At 40.2% G+C, this 17,754-nt stretch overlaps 1 protein-coding gene and 1 non-coding gene across 2 annotated transcripts; one reads left to right on the plus strand and one right to left on the minus strand.

Annotated features, from left to right (window-relative positions):
* The first annotated feature begins 225 nt into the window (after window positions 1-225).
* On the plus strand, window positions 226-8,964 carry LOC125014411 (cholesteryl ester transfer protein, plasma). The gene is made up of 17 exons (XM_047595431.1): window positions 226-480; window positions 1,933-2,047; window positions 2,118-2,249; window positions 2,335-2,405; window positions 3,088-3,175; window positions 3,248-3,317; window positions 3,405-3,465; window positions 4,248-4,339; window positions 4,434-4,533; window positions 4,905-4,984; window positions 6,044-6,094; window positions 6,180-6,332; window positions 7,035-7,102; window positions 7,945-7,987; window positions 8,387-8,459; window positions 8,554-8,639; window positions 8,726-8,964. Exons 1-17 carry the CDS (start codon window positions 339-341, stop codon window positions 8,801-8,803), a joined length of 1,503 nt encoding a protein of 500 aa, XP_047451387.1. The 5' UTR covers window positions 226-338; the 3' UTR covers window positions 8,804-8,964.
* A 633-nt stretch (window positions 8,965-9,597) lies between these two features.
* On the minus strand, window positions 9,598-9,670 carry trnav-aac. The gene has a single exon. It is a non-coding gene; the product is annotated as a tRNA-Val (tRNA).
* Between the last annotated feature and the right edge of the window lie 8,084 nt (window positions 9,671-17,754).

Raw genomic sequence — 17,754 nt, forward strand, 5'->3', positions numbered from 1 at the left:
TCACTTAAAAGTCGACTTTGTTTGGTAGGTATGTGCTGTAGTGCTGCTCTTTTTTTTATATTTCTTACCCTCTCCTGAAATTAAAGGATGTGATTTTTGTTTGCACTTCTGGCCAGTTAAAAGCATCAGAGTTTTTGGAGGTTTTGCACTTTGGACCAAATCAGTTTGTCCTTCCATCAACAGTGATTCACACAAGTTGTCTGTCTCTGATTGGATGAAGGACGGGGGCTTGCCAGCAGATAGCCGCAGGCAGTACACCAAGCGTGGGTTAGAAGGCTACAGGGATCTACAGAGCAGGAATTGAGAGACCTCAACTGATTCCTAGAGAGCTGTGGACGATGCCTCGTGATGTTTTCCCACCATTGCTGCTCCTGCTGCTGTCTGTGTTTGGGGCGTCCCACGGCTGCCTGCAGGACCCGGCTTCGGCCTACAGATTTACAGGAACGGTGTGCCGGCTCACATACCCTGCTGCTGTTGTGTGTGAGTTAGATTGAGTTTCATTCATGTGTTTATTTGATCCACTACGCTACAGTACTGCTTAAATGTATATTTATATATATCTATCTATCTATCTATATATATATATACATATATATGTGTGTGTGTGTGTGTGTGTGTGTGTGTGTGTGTGTGTGTGTGAGAGAGAGAGAGATCAAACAAATGAAGCAGAAATATTATACATGTGTATTTATTTATGAAATAATAATTACAACAAAAAAAAATGCATGTGAACCACTTCTGTTCTGAGATGTCAGTTGTTTTCCTCGCATGAACTGCTTGCTTCAGGTCTCTCTTCAACATTTATATTGGATTAAGGTCAGGACTTTGACTTGGCTCTTCGAAAACATTCATTCTGCTCTGGTGTGTTTGTTTATTCAGGAAAATGAGCCAATATTAGTGTTACAGATGTTAGTGCACCTCTGGGCTGCCCACAGTTTCCCTGTTCCAGCATCAGAACCTCATCCTGACTATCACACATGGGGGTGGTAATGTCCTTGTTTGGGCCTGTTTTGCTGCATCTGGACCAGGGCAGCTTGTCATCACTGATGGACCAATGAATTCAGAATTATTGCAGTGAATTATAGCAGAATATCTCAGGACATCTGTGCAGGAGCTGAATTTGAAGAGAAACTGAGTTATGCAGCAACACAACAAGCCCAAGAGCTCAAGTCGAAAAAATACTTCTACAACACTAATGTTGACTCAATAAACAAATACACCAGAACAGAATGAATGTTTAGGCATGACCAAGTCAAAGTTCTGACATTAATCCAATAGAAATGTTGTGGAAGGACCTGAAGCAAGCAGTTTACCTGGAGGAAACCCACCAACATCTCAGACCTGAAGTGGTTCTGTTCTGAGGAATGGACTAAAATTCCTCCCAGCTGCTGTAGACGACTGATCAGCAGTTACCAGAAACATTTAGTTGTTGGCAACTGCTGCAAAAGTGGGTCAACCTAGATACTAAAAACAAACAACACAGTCCTGTTTTTTGTAATTTTCATTAATAAATAAATACACAAAATATTTATATTGTTTCACCACGCGTCCAAGAGGCTGAAGAACTGAAGACTGGATGAGTGGTGAAATGTCTTCAGAAACTAAATCTTTCCTATTCATATGAATAACATCAACTAAACATTTCCAGTAACTGCTGATCAGTCGCAAACAATGCAAACAAGTCGTCTTTCCTTTGTTCCAGCTTTGGGTTTAGATATACCATCACCTCAATGACTGAGAATTATGCAAATGCAAAAATGGGTCCCTTCAAAAGCCTGACCTTTGATTCATCTGATCACAGACTCACATCTGTATCTATGTTTGATAGATCCAAACATCTCAAACTCCTCCTCCAAACTCCTCCTCCTGTCCACATGTTGATGTGTCCTTCAAGTGTCTCTGTCCTCATGTCTTTCCATCTGTTGATTCCAGTGAATGAAAAAACCACCAAAGTGATTGAGGCGGCGTTCCAACACGCCCGATACCCGAGTATGAAGGGAGAGAAATCCTTGCTCTTTGTCGGCAGAGTCTTATATGGTCTGGACAAGTGAGTGGACACACAAACACAGACACACATACCATGAAACCATGTAACCTTTCTCCATTGACGCTCCCAGTTTGGAGATTCACAACCTGACGATCGGCCAGAGCGAATTTGAGCTGCGTCCAGGTGAAGGCATCACCATGAAGATAAGCAACGTGTCAGCTGTGTTCAAAGGGACCCTTCAGTATGGCTACGGCAGCTGGCTGTGAGTTAAAGCAACACACTGCACAGCTTCACTCAGTCGTTGTTACTTCAGCCCTAAATTCATTTCTTTTTCTTGTGTCCTTCAGCGTCAACGTCGGTCACTCCATTGACTTCGAGATCGAGTCTCAGATTGATCTTGGAATAAACCCCAAACTTTGTAAGTAGATTCCACTCTCCACTAAGGTACAGACTAGTCGACTAGTCGGTTTGACGACTTCACTGCTTTAAGCACCAAGTCAACTAGTCACTGATCACATGACAACATGCGCGTGGAAATATTTCACTAGAGATGAAGTCCATATGACTGTGACACTTCAGTCCTGAGTTGCAACAACAGTACTGCCGCATTGCACACTCATCTGAAAGAAGGCTAACGTTAACAGAGGAACAGTCCAAATGCTCTGGACAGCAGTCAGTTAACAGCAAAAGAGAGGAGGAGGCTGCACATCAGCAATTTGTCAAACTTATTAGGACTTTAGCTGCATTTTAGCATTTGTGTAATGTACAAGGTAAATATTTAAGAATTATTATCTCATATTGGAAAGTGTGCCTCAATATTCTCACACCATTACCTTTAAATAAGGTTATATGCTTTAAGCTACACGTAAATAAAGTTAATTTGTCTCGATACAAAGGAAAAATTTAAGAATTATTCTCTTTTGCATCAATGGGCAAAACCCCAAATGACCTTAACTTTGTATTTTGAAACAGTTTTTTCTTGTATTTTAACCTCAAACTGCAAAACGCCTGATTAGCACACTGCAGTCGTTTCTAGTTTTATCTCTCTTAATGCTAATAACTTCCCTCTCATCTTGTTGTCCCTTTGTAAACTCTGTCAGATTGTGGTAAAGGGAAGGTTGCAGCAGACACCACAGACTGTTACCTGAACTTCCACAAGCTGCATCTGCACCTGCAGGGAGACAAGCAGTAAGTGATAAAAAACCTGCAAGACTGAAAGCGTCTGCGTCACATCAGTCTAATGTGCATTTGATTGTTCAGGCCGAACTGGCTGAAGAAGCTCTTCACCGACTTCGTCACCTTCACCGTCAAGCTGGTCATCAAGGGACAGGTGAGGGCTAGAGATTATAGATGCGGAGACGGAGCTACGTCGCTGTGTTGGCCGCTTCTCACAGTCTGAATCTGTTCTCGAATGCAGATTTGCAAGGAGATCAACAAGGTGGCAAATATACTGGCTGACTTCATACAAGAGAGGGCAGGTGAGTGCTCGTCTGCTCACGTTTAAATTTAGTTTTCTGTAGAATCTAGACAAACATGTTGGTGCCATTCATTTAAAAGAAACTCGATGGGTTGGATGGTTCTGAGCTCTCAGGAGACAACTCTCCAATAGTCCGATGTTTTTTTCTCATCCGTGCCTGTCTTGTTTTATATAATTTGTCCTATTAATTGAGCTCTGGTGCTCTGAGGATATGAGGCAGAAAAACAAGTTCAAACAAGCAGAGTACCTTGAACATGCTTCTTCACTTCTGGTACTCGAGTGGCGAAACGTCTTTGAGAAACTCTACAAGTTCAGTGGTTTCAGCTTTGTTTATTGGATATACTATGACCTGGATGACTGAGAACCTCCACAGACACTCAGCAGGATGATTCTCTCCAGGTCTGTGTAGTTTTTGGTTTGTGTTTGGTTTTAAAAAATTAAATAAAAAATAATGATTATTACGAGTTAATTTTCAATTAAAAAAACAAAAACTAAATACGCTAAGACAACTGATTAGCTCATTCTTTCTTTCCATGTTCAGAACAAACATGATAAATAGTCTGTTTGACATCACTGCCACTTAAAGGATATAAACCATTCTGTCATTTTAGGAGATCTCTGTAGAATAAGGAAGATGAATTCTTAGATGAATTTTATGGAAAACCAACCACAGTTTACAGGCTGAACTGATCATTGCTTCAACAACATGCAAGCGTAACTAACACTTTGGCCCTTATCTGATATTTTTTTAAATTTTATTTTAACATTAGTTTGTGTTTTCAGAGCACTTTCTCAGTGATGGCGACATCCATGTGGATATCGGCATCACCACTTCACCTGTCATCACAGCTAACTACATAGAATCATACCACAAGGTAAATATAACCTGTTTATGCAAATACAACCCAATGATGTGTCTCCCCCAATATGAAAGCTAATATCATCGTTTTTTTCATTTAACTTGTGAAGGGGCTGACCAGCTACAAAAACACGACCGCCGTCATTGACGATTCTGTTTTCCATCCCTCACACCTGACCGAAAACAGGATGCTCTACTTTTGGGTCTCAGGTCAGCAGCTGGCATTTGGTTCTCTGTTTAAGCTCATGATTTACACCTGCAGGAGCTAATATTTATCAAGCGAGGTGGAACGTAAGGTTAGTTTGTGGCGAATCATGCTTCATCATAGATCATATTCCATTATATGATCTATGATAAAGCCTGAAGTTCCAAAGTGAAGCCCAAAGTGGGTGGCGCCCGCAGTCACCATATTGGATATATGTGGATATGTGTGGAGTTGTGGATATCGGACATTAAGACCCGCCCACCCAACTCTCCACTTGATCAGTTCCCATTGTCGTCCCATCATCAGTTGGTCTGGCTCTTATTAAATGTTTGATTAGTGCTCGTATATGAAACCCTTTGTCGTGCTTGAACTCCAGACAAGGTCTTCAACCCCATGCTAATGGCTGCTCACCAAGATGACCGCTTCAAGCTCAACATTTCTGGAGAAGAACTCACTGTAAGTACATAAAGAGGGCACAAATCATCTGTCATCTGTGGAGGTGTTTCCTTGCTGACAGGTGTTTACAGATGTTTAAACCTACAGTTTCTGTTCCATTGTGTTACATTTTGTGTTGACTGTGAAAAAAGATAGTATACTGCTTCTGTCAAAAGTTTGATTGATGACTAATGACTTCTAGGTAAAAAGGGTGGTTCTTAGAGGGTACTTAAAGCCCCTGTGAAATTCCTGTGAAACTATTTTTTTATTTAGAATTAGAAAACCTGTGTCCTGCAATGGAAGAATTGCAGTTTGCAACAGCTTACATAGGGATAGAAAAATAACAAGAGTAAAGAGTGGACAGTATAAAGGATACATAATAAGATTACTAATGTTAATTGTGGAGCCTAAGAAGGAAAGCCTAAGAAGGAAAGACCTTATGTATCTTTCTTCTGTACCTTCACACAGAGAGGGTGAGAGTGAATTTATTAGGTGAAAGGTCAGTATTTTGAACCACAGCAAGCAAACACTTTTAACATTAGCAAACAGTTTAGTTGTGATGAAACGATGAAATGAAATGACAGAAAATAGAAATATATTTTTTTAATGTTTTTAATAATTTATGTTATACAATATTGCTGCCACGCCAGAAAAAGACAAATGTTCTTGCCATATCAAGATGTTTGTGACGTTATGGTGTGATGTTTTCATGTTATACGGTACAGTACGGTAAGGTACCATACGGTACGATACTGATTTGAGGGAGTGGAAGGGTCCAATGTGATGACATTATCGTGTTCATATCAGGCGTCCACACAAATGAAAAAAAAAAAAAACACACAGGCTCCATATTTGTCTTATTCACTCTGGGACCTGGATTCAAAAAGATCAGTTTCCAGCCACTGAAAAATCCAGATCCGTCTGTGCAAGACTCCGTGCAGTTTCACTCAAACTTGTAATTGTGTAAATGTGGCCTATGGAGTTCCTGTAAGCCCCACCCCCTTCACCTAGAGGTCATTAGAGTCATCAGTCAAACGTTTGACAGAAGGTATATACCTATCTTTTGTAATGTGATTCCAGAACCTTTTCAAGACAAACCTCTCCAGCACTACGCCTGAATTCATTAGAAAGGTGAGATGGAAAACTTATGACTATGTATGTTCTTTTACCAATGTATTTTCCTTTACCAGAAAAGACTTTTTATTTGTGCGTTCAGTGTCTGATGGAATCAGGTTCTCCTGAGCTCAGAGTGTGGAGCTCCGTAATCCCCTTCTTAAACACCTCCACCACGGGCACGAGGGTCTGGACCGAGGCCTCTGGAGAGCTCCACTGTGGAAACCAAGGCACACCAACGCTCATCTTTAAGACGGTACTTCATCTTTCTGATTTCATGTCTGTGAAGATAGTCCTCCGGCTGACAGTATCACACAAACAAAGCTAAAACAAAAGCTACTGGACTTGTAGACTTTATTTAAAATGTTTTGTCAGAGTGGCTTCTTCACTTCTGAATGACTCGTAGGGGGTTGTGGGTTTTTGACCATGTTTGTTTATCACCCAAAACTCACCTGAAATTAGAGGAATTTGTTCAGATTAGCCTCGGTGGTTCCTTGTTTGTACGGTTTTCGGATGACCCCAAAGCTTTTCTGGACTCAAGGTGGGTTTATGTTTTGTAGCACAAGTTACAAAGGAGTGACTGAAAAAATCCCATAGATATTTATTCTGATTTACTGCTTAATTAGAAACAACCTTTCATTTATTCTTTAGCTGAAGTTAATAAAATATTAATATGTTAAATTGTTCAATTATTAAATTACGATGACCTTAAAACATTGTGGTTGAAATACTTCCAAATCATTGTTGAAGTAAGTACCTAAACAATAAAAAGAAAAGAAAAACATTTGTAATGGTTAAAAAACAGAACAAAACAAGGATTTAACAATTGAAATAATCTGCTTAAAGTCAGTCTCATTTACACATAATCTAAAGCTCAGCTCGTAAATGTTGTACCATGGGCTCCATTTAAAGGTGTCTGTATTGACTGGTGTTTCTTTCTTTTGTTTTGGATGTGCAGACCGCGGTCGTAGATGTCACAGTTTCCTACGCTGACAAGAAAGTCTTCCTGCACGGTAACCCGACAGAGTAAGAGCTTTCGTCTTGATTTTAAAGACAAAATGTTTTGTAACTAAATCAGAACTTTTTGCTTTCAGTGAGTGAGAGAAAACAAAATATGGATCATCTCCTAAGTTAACTAACAGAGGGAACGCACAATCTTTGGTTGATTAAGATTGATTAGACATCTTCTTTATGTTTATTTTTAAATTTTCCCACACAAATTTAAATTCCTTTAAATATACATTAACATGAATCCAACATAGTTTAGTAAGGGGATAAATGTAGGCTTGAAGGGATAAATAGCTTAATATTAAATGCAAAATGATAAACATAATGTATGTTTAAAAAATGGCACTAGGCTGAGTTTAATATAGAACACATATAGTAGGTAGGGGGTCTTTACTTAGTCTGTCCATCAGTTTGGGGGACCTTGGCCTGTAAAACGTTGAAGACCCGCACTTTAGAGACAGCAGCTGTTACATATTCTACTGACCACATGATGGCGCTGGTTATTTACAGACAAACTGGATCAGCACCTGTTGAACATAACGCGCTGTTAAACTTCTCTTGCTCTCTCGTCTCTGGTCTTGGTCACGGCTGTGCTGTTTGCAGCAGTGAAAGAAAAACCTCCAGTAATGAGAGTAAATAAAGACACCGGCCATTATCGAGGTTTATTGAGCTGCTCCTCTCTTGGTCTCAAATCAGTGAAAGAGCTCTGGTTTGGTAGTAGCCGAGGTTTTTGACTGAGACGGCTTTTAACTTTTTCAACAAACTTAACGAGGCTTGAACTGCTTATTTGCAGATGTAATTTCGCTCTGTTGTCGCTGTCCTTTGCTCAGTGTCTGATGCTGGTCCTTGTTTGTTTCTAGGGTCCTTGTAATCGACGCCATGCTGCCTTTATCAAATCAAGATGTGAGTTAGTTTTTTTCATCATATTATAGTTAGCAGGAAAGATTGTTTATTTCCCATTAATCTGTCTGTTATGTCTCAAAGGGTCATGCTAACATGGCACTGTCTTCCTCTCTTCCTTTTTTCCTCCTCCTTCTTCTCCCCTCTTCTTCTCCTCCTCTTCCTTCTTTCCCCTTCTCTTCCTCCTTCTTCTCTTTCTTTCTATTTCTTCCTCTTTTCCTCCTCTTTCTACTCGTTTTCCTCTTTCTCCTCCTCCCCTTTTCTTCCTCTTCTTCTCTTCCAGTAGATATGATGCTCCTCTTGATCAGTAAAGTTCCACAGTGACTGACATAAACACATACGTCCAATCACATCCTTTTATCTCGTCGCCATGGAAACAGTCTCTTCTCAATCTGTTACCAGGTTTCTAATGAGGCAGAGCGAGAGTTCATAAGAGAAGCCGTGGAGAAGATTGGAGTTCCCAGAGTTCTGTCTGGTAGGAAACTCCAACCCTTTTAACCCATTTCAGACATTTAACCAAACAAGCGGTTTTCGAGCTGATGATTGTTTTTATTGTTTGTGCGTTGAAGTTCTGGGGACTGAGGTGACCCGGCTGCTGGACCAACAGGGAACTTATCTGTTCGACATCTACAACCCTGAAGTTTTTCATCGGGATGTGAGTGCCGTCCTCTCTCTGAGCCTCCTGGTATTTTACTGCGTTTACCTGCATTCACCTCGTTGCCTCTCTGTCCGTGCTTGCAGGGCTTCGTCGTGATTCAGATGGATTTCGGTTTCCCTCATCACCTCCTGGTGGAGTTTCTCAAGAGGACGCTGGAGTGACTGTGCAGTTGCGAAGCATCTCTGCTGCGGATGCAAAAAAAGTCAAACACTCATCATCATTTTCATATCTTATCTGCTATGAGACATTTATCTGCTGTAATGTGTTCTTTTTTTCTTAGTTTTAAAGTTTGAAGCTTCATTAAAATCTCACTAAACACTTTCTACTAGTTTTTTTTTAAAACATCTAAGGAGGAAAGTGTGGATGCCCCAAATCAGCCATAACATTATGACCCACTAACAGTCTCGTTGGGATATGTCAGGCGACAAAAAAGAAGAGTAGAAAAGAAAGGAAAGAAAAGGAAAAAGAAATGAAAGAGGAGGAAGAGGAAAAAGAGGAGGGAAAGAACGTGAGGAAGAAAAGGGTGAGGAGGAAGGGTAAGAAAAGAAAAAAGAAAAGGAGGAGCAGGAAGAAAATGAGAAGGAGGCAAAGGTAAGAGGGAAGGGTAAGAAGAGATGAAGGAGGATGAAGATGAAGAACAGAAGGAGACAATTCTGTTTTCCATCTGAGACCTGACTGAAAACAGGATGCTCTACTTTTGGCTCTCAGGTCAGCAGCTGATGTTTTGTTAGCTTAGATGATTTTAAGCTCATGATTTACACCTGCGGAAGCAAATATTTATGTAGAGAGGTGAAACGTAAAATTAAATGTGAAATACTAATGTCACCTAGAGGCTGGTTCCATGGAGAGTCAATCTCGTGGATTTCCATGTTAATATTTACAACTTTACGACAGAATTGGAAAAAATATGACAGACTTCAGTTGTCTCAGTGTATTGCTCACACCAGCAAAAAGTTGTTTCCGCCCGGTCTCGAACCGGGGACCTTTCGCGTGTTAGGCGAACGTGATAACCACTACACTACGGAAACCTGCCATGATGGCTTTCTGCTCCACCCACAGCCGGATACTTCGTGGGGGGTGGGGGAGGGTTGGTCGCCCCGGAAAGGGGGCAAAAAACCTGTTGGAGATACTCTTTAATGTCACCTGCCTTGAACGTCACAATTTTAGCTAACATCTTGACTGGTTTTTGTTGCCTGATGAGTTTGATTAACGTTAACGTGAGTTAATCTCAGCTAGCTTGGAGGCTACAAGGCTAATTTGGAAAACTAGCTGTGTTGTTATTGTGCATACAACCTGTGGTGAGTCTGGCTACTTTAGTGGATTAATAAAATGTAATGAGATTCTTGAGTCTTGATTTATAGCTCACCTGTAATTTTCTTCTTTTTAAAAAAGTCTCTGACATTGCATTGTCCAGCCGTTCGTTTCATGCTGACATTTTACAGATCGTTTTTATTTTAGGGATGCACCGGAAGTGCAAGAATACTGCTAAATACTGAATACTGCTGAATTTAAAAAAAACAGGAAGATGTGTGACTCTCACTTCAGAAAGTGTCACATGGGTTACAGGATAATGGCAGTGTGTGAGGGGCCGAGCTGCAAAGAAAGAGGAGTTGCAGGTGGATTTTGAATAATATGGGTTTGATTTACCCCAATAAAAGAGGATTTACAATTTTCAAAGACAAGTAATTGATTCTGGGCCCATAAAAGAGGTCAAATTAAAAAACTGAACAGCAACCTGGCAAACCAACTGACCGAACAAAGAGGACTTACATGGTGGCTGGTCAGACCAAGTACACACAAAGAGAATAAAATAAAACAGTAACAAACTAACTAACAACAACAGAAACAACACAGGACAGTTCGTTTACCAGTTAAATAAACATCATGTTAAACCAACCGCAAAATATTCAAAATAACAAATGTAAACCTAATGAAATACGCAAAATAGTTAAACCAAATAACCCCAATCCCCCCTGTTGTAGCAGGCTCTTGGTACGGCCTTATTGGCACTTCCTGTATTTAAACCCACAGTTTCCTGGGGCCCATCGCTTTGCCAGATGCCCCAGCAGCAGAAGCTGTTCCATATGTTGCCGCCATGAATAAGACTGTGTTCAATGGAAAAGTTGTTTCCTAAAACCAGACATTTCAAAATAACACAACATATTTGTAGAGCATTTTAGAGCTGCAACCACACCGAAATACTGTGAAACCGTGATATTTTTGTGTGACAATGCAGGAAATCTAAAAGTCTACTGGGTGACATTTTGAAACGGTATTGCACATTTTCTCATGTCCTGGGAAATCATTTCACACTGATGACGGGAATGTGACACTTTTGCTCAACATTGTATGCTACAAGAGGGTCTGTTAATTCCTGTTGGTCGAGGACTGTCACACGTCTTGTGGATTCCAATTCGAAACACCTAAAGCGCCCACCGTACCATGAATGTAGACATTTGACTTCAGGCTGGCCTTGCACAATAAGGATTTGACTTGGTTCAACAAAATCTGGAAGCCCTTCTGTGGATCCATAGGGCAAGATCATTCCCACTGAGTAACTGGTGCCATAGCAAGTCACTGTATTAGCCACATGAACACACGTCTCTCATGGAAACTTTTTTTGCACTGCTCTCTGTAAGTTTTCTTTGAGGACATCCAAAGGCACTGTGGACAGATTTGAGACACTGTTTGAGTATGTCTGTGCCATGCAGATGGTAAGCCAGCATTGACTGCTGCTTGAGGGCAAGAGTCAGTAAAATGTTGCGAAAACAGCTGGTATGTTGAATGACTCGCTTAAAAAACAAAAGCTATGTTTCGGTTGAAATCGCATCGTCCACAGAGCTACAAGGGGTCCAAATGCCTTGATCAGCTGAGGATAATGCTCCAGGAAGTGGTGCTTTGGCAGAAGTTTTGCCTTTGGGAAAACAAGTATCTATGCCTGTGCTCTGATATCTTGGTGTCCAAGTATCTAATTGTGTCATGCTGGTTCACTCTCTGGCACTTTGAAACCAATGACAAGAGGGAGCAAAAACAAGACGCTCCAATTTTCATGAGCGTTTCCTCTTCTGGCTGGCAGAATTCAGTGGAACAGACTGCGGTCTGTCAACTTTGTCAGTCCACTTGTAGGGGAACTGATTAAGTCATTGAGTTGAAGTTGAATGAACGTACAGTATTTTTTCTTTATCAGAGCATTAAGGCACAAAGCCAACTCCAGAGGTACTTTTCCCTGGAACAGGTTGTGTAGCAGATCTGGTGGAAACTCTGACAAAACATGACAGTATTTCAGTTCATCAGTTAAGGTACATTGCCAGCAGTGAGTGAGAGTGGGAGTTTCCGAAACTGCTTGCAGAAGAAGTGAATGTTCCTGTTTTGTTCTGTCTTGGAAGGATTCAGTTCTCACTTCTTTTTTCTTAAACTCAGAGAGCTCCCCCAAACAAAACATGCAGACATGCAATCCAGAAAAGCTTTCTAAAAAGCCACAAAATTCAATGGGCACCTGAATTATTAGCTATTACAGTAACTATTGTGCCTTTGATTTTCCTTCCAAACACAAGGATAAAGAGTCCTCCAACTTCCAGCTGAACAACATCTTTTAACAGTGGCCGAAGTACTGCCTCGTAACCATACTTCTTTACATCCGTAGCCTTGCAAAGCAGAGCTAAATAAATTGACTTCGGTGTAGCACAAAACTGTGGCGGAACATTTACCAATACCCAATACACTGCAGAAATCTGTGTTTTTTTTTCGAGATGTTCCCAGGGGATTGCAAACCTCAAAATCATCTATGTAGAGAAGGAGAGAAATGGTTATTTTCAGTGGATAGAAGTGCATTTTCTATAAAATGTGTTTCATCATGAAAGGACTCGTATCTGCCCTTGTGAGTAGTGTATGAAGAATTGAAAGCTTTCTCCTGTATGTCTTTCAGGCTTAATATCTGTGACAGCAACTGAAGAATGGGAACAAACTGTAATGTTTTACCTTCCGTCTTGTCCAGAATATATTCAACTGGCTCAACCACATTAATAATCTTCTTATAAAACCTCTTTCTTTTGTAAGATGTGGCAAAAGGACCATCAGCTCTTAAAGCTGTGTTAATTGGGTTTGACTCACTCAACTGTTTGACTAAATGGGAGACGACCAGGTCATGAAGTACACAGTCATGTTTCCTTAAACATAAGTTTATAGTATTTCTTACATCAGGACTGGACAACAAGGAAGATATAAAAAGGAGCTCTGAGTGAACACCTGTGCAATCAAATGCAGTCCAATACAGCTCTAATATATGTTCAACTTTTAAGAAGCTTCTACATTTTCAGTTTGTGATGACATTGTCAGAAAAGTGATGATTATATGTCATGTTTATTATTGAGTTTGTACTGGGTGGTACTGGTGTACTGGAGTGCAATACATTGAAAAGTGTTAATATTTTGTCCCCTCAAATATGTTAATGGTTTGGACAAAAGTACAAGGATCTCTGCTCAATATAATGCACTAGGTTGCACATATAATGAAGTCAGCAAAGTTTTTCTTGGCAGTTTAATTTTGGCATGTGCCTGGCTTAACTTAGGAATTAACAAGTGCCACCAAAACACTCTTGAATCTTAAAAACAGGAAGATGTGCGACTTTCAAAATTGCTAAAATAAACACTTTCCAGCTAGTAACACACACGTTGCAAATACATTTACAATAAAGTTCTAATAAATCACAACATTCTAGATACAGATGAATTACACACATAAAATATATATAACCATATATATAATATATATAACCATACCATATATAACCCATGAGTGAACAGTCAATCTAATTTTTGCCCCACATTCAATACTACAGTTAAACAAGTGTTTGTATATACAAACCTTAATACGTAGTTGTAGAGTCACCTGGTAAAGATATGTCATAGTTAGTTACTGACCATGACAATTTACCAAATCTACACTATAATAAACGTCCAAAATAAAATGCATGAAAACTAGTAACTCAACTTTTCAGGTTTGCTTTTACCTAAACACGTATCATTAACCTAATGTTCATTTTATCTCTTTGCAGATTATTTCTGTTTCTTGCATGCGTTCACATATTTTCTGAAGCACATTGTATATTTATTTAGCTGTTGCTTAATCAGCAGTTGTTAGAATAAATTAGCTCTTTAATAGGAGAAAAATGTCAGCAGTTACATACAAACGCACATTTAAAAGAAAACACAAGATATATCTTCCTGTTTTAAAATAGTTACATGAAACTGAATGTGATGCCTGATATTACAGCATTGTTTCTACATTACTTTTTATGACTTTTATGACTTCTGAACAAAATAACAGTTCTCTTGTTCATACGTTAATAGTTGCAAGTCGTGTTTTGAGCAAGTTTATTTTTTTATTTCTGAAATATTATGATAAACAATGTATTTATCAGAAAAGACTTTTATAGCAAACTGAACTCGACTAACCTGGAAGCCAGACAAAGTTATTCTACCCACAAACTACTTGTAATGAAAAAGTTCATCTCTTGTTGGGAACTGATTATGCTAAACAGTTTCAGGAGGTGAATGAAACCTTTATCTTAATTGATACATTTCAATGATTACAGACTAAGACAAATGATCTTGGCACAGTCAGTCTCATTTACACATGATCTAAAGCTCAGCTCGTACATGTTGTACCATGGGCTCCATTTAAAGGCGTCTGTGTTGACTGGTGTTTCTTTGTTTTGTTTTGGATGTAGACGTCTCAGTTTCCTGTGTTGACAAGAAAGTCTTCCTGCACGGTAACCCGTCAGAGTAAGAGCTTCCTGTTTGATTTCAGAGACAAAATGTTTTCTACTAAATCATAACGTGTTCGCTTGACCATGGACCATGAACAGCTTTCAGCCTCAATCTTTCAACTTAAAGCAGGACTGCTGCCGACATCTTGGTGCCAGATACCACAGCTCCACATCTTCAGAGGTCTCGGGTAAAGAGGCTGTTGTAACTAAAAATAACCTACACAATACCAGGCAGGTGGTTATAATGTTGCGGCTGATCAATCTAACGTTATTAACAATTCATTCTGTGTGAATTAAACACATTAAATATTTGATGCAGTTCGTGGAAGGAAGCCAACAAAGTCCAGTGGCCACCAGGTGGCAATGCTGGACTTCTATAGCTTCCACATAGTTGGTCTGTCCTCAGGTGACTGCTGTAGTTGACGTTCCGCTTACAACAGTCAGCCATAACATTATGACCACCTGCCTAATATTAAGCTGGCACTGAATTTGTCCCATCCTGGCGAGGCCTGGACTCCTTTAGACCCCTGAAGGTGTGGAGCTGTGGTGTCTGGCACCAAGACATCAGCAGCAGATCCTTGTAAGTCCTATTTTATGTTGACACATGGTGGTCTCCATGGATTAAGACATCAGATTTAGATCTGGAGGAACTTGGAGGCCCCTTAAACTCGTTGTTATTGTTCGTTAACTATTCCTGGACCATTGTTGCTTTGTGACAGGGAGTGTCTCTGAATGTCCTGCTAAAAGGGGCCACTGCCATAAGGGAATACTGATTCTATGGAAGGGTGGTGCACGGAATTCGGAGGAAAAGTTAACAATAGCAAAAGAGAAGACATTAGGAGATTAGAAGACATTTTAGGGTCGGTGCAGTTCAAAGGGAGAGAAAAAGAGTAGAATGATGTTGTTCCTTAGGCAGGGTTGCCTACCTTTATTGACCTTCATACCTTTAAGTTTGTTTCACACTTATTGCTCCACTTCCTCTTCTCATTTAAATACAATTTATTTTCTTTAAACTGAATGACAGCTTTGTTTGGGGGAGCTCTCTGAGTGACATTAAAGCACCTCTAAAGGCCTGACCCCAGAATTGCCCCTGGTTTGGCCCAAGTCCCATCCACTAACATGGAGGGGGCTATGAGCTACACAGCAGCCAGCCACCAGGGGGAGCTCCACTTCCCTTTTAAGGCGCTGTCATAGTGCCTGCTTTTTTTTTCTCTTTTAACAGTTTACCAGGAAAATTAAAAAATTTGAAGCCTAACCCTAAAAGTAGAGAGGTCAGCTGCCTCCCGTACCTGAACAAGAAGGTTTGCATTAACTGTCTGAAAGCATCAGTGCGCCGCCACTAGTTCTGTTTACAAAACAAACAAAAACAAGCTCAGGCCATATTCCCGTAACATGTCTAAACCCGACTGACCTGTTTTTCTCATAGCTTGTTTGTCCCCCCCCACCCCCGGTCCCCGTCCACCCCTCCATCGCCAACGCTTTAGCCTCCCACTACTCTTTGTGTGTTGACATTCCTCGGCCTTCTGTGTCAGCAGTGGGAACCGAGGCCTGTGCGTGACTCTGGATGTTCACCGGTCAAAGATTTGGAGGTCACCCGTCAGGAAGTATAAAAAAAATAAAAAAATAAATAAATAAATAATCCAGAACTGCTTTGCTTCCGTGGTCGTAAAAGAACTTGGCACTGTCTTTGAGTGTGTGTACATGCAGCATGACCATGAGCCTCTGATAGGTTAACAGACGTAAAGTGGGCCAGCTTGTGCTTGCTGTGAGCGTGCATTCCTTTCAAACACAAACGCACCAATTAAAACTCACCTCACTTTTACCAGGTACCTTTATGTTTTTGCCTCCTTTAGTCATAAACGCAGAAAGGTCAGAGTGACAAAGGTAAGTCTCTGACCTTTCTGCTTTTACTGTCAGCACTTATAGGAAGCTTTGGAAAAAACTGTTTGACTTGACCTTTACTCTCTCACTTTTTCTATGAAAAAAAAAGGTTACCTCTTTAACGTGTCCAGGTCATCTGAAAGTAGGTGAAGTTTCTTGAAGACATTTCTTTTAAGGCTTTTTAAAAGACTGATGGTGGAAGTTTAATAGGAACATCCGTGGTGGTTGATCATCAGAAACTCACATCAGAAGGGTTTGTTGAAGACTAGATACTCACCTGTAGTTAGAGGAAACAGTTTTGATCTTGTTTTGTTTCCCCAATGGACAGTACTCTCACAACCCATTAATGTCCAGAAACGTTTTTAGGGACAGATCTTCAGTCCACCTCTAGCATTCAGAGAGGGGTGGTCCAGTTTGACATCAATTGAAAGTTGCCCTTGTTTCAGCTTGTTATTTCTGCTACTCAGAATCAGAATTACTTTATTGATCCCAGGGGGAAATTACTTTTCATTACAGCAGCTCCTACTCAAAGTGTTCAGAACAAAGAGCAATGTAGGCAATAAGAATAAGTTTGAGTAAGTAGGCAATTATAGTAAGAACACATCAGTGTAACACGCATCAATGTAAAAAATACAATTAATATATATAACAATATGCACAAGTTTAAGTGAACCTGGGTTCCGAGTTGTTGCTCTATAATAACATTGAATATGGGGTATTGCACAGCGGTATATGGTATGGTTATAAATATGGGTTATGCATACTATATATTCATATACTGTATTATATATTTATCAACTTGCATCCATCAGTCGCAACATTAGAACAACTGACAGGAGAAGTAAAGAGCATTGACTATCTTGTGCCAATTCAGTGTTCTGCTTTGGACCTGACCTCCAAATTCAGATCCCAAACTGATCATGTACCAGTAACATGATCCACAGAGCCCCCTCATCTCAACCCATAGGCCCCTAACAATATCCTGTTTAAAAAGACACCTCACATCAATCTACACAACACAAAAGAAATGACGACCTTTCCAAGCATGTATTCACAAGATCACATGATGCCTTCCTCTCAATATTTGCAGAGGAACAAGTAAGGTCACGGACGACTGTTTGCGTTTCACTTATCAGCAGCGCCATATTAACCATTTCCAGCACTCGTTATCTAATCAGATAGTGCGACAGTAGGGGTCTGCCACAATAACCTACAGCAGGGGCAATGTGGTAAGTTTTAATCACAGTAGGGGACTTTCTTAAGAATCCTCCACCTCATACAACAAACCTTAAACTCCAACAGTGGCAATGTGCTTAGTTTCCAACGGCAGTGGGGGCTGATGAGATGAACTTTAAACTGCAGCAGTGGCAATGTGCGAAATTTTCGCACAAGTCTCCCTTGAGGAGCCCAAACCCTATATACTATACTTTTGAGACTAAAACTTTGTCTCTCTTGCAAATAAAT

This window comes from Mugil cephalus, chromosome 10, assembly GCF_022458985.1.
Source record: "Mugil cephalus isolate CIBA_MC_2020 chromosome 10, CIBA_Mcephalus_1.1, whole genome shotgun sequence".
NCBI classification, from domain to species: Eukaryota; Metazoa; Chordata; class Actinopteri; order Mugiliformes; family Mugilidae; genus Mugil; species Mugil cephalus.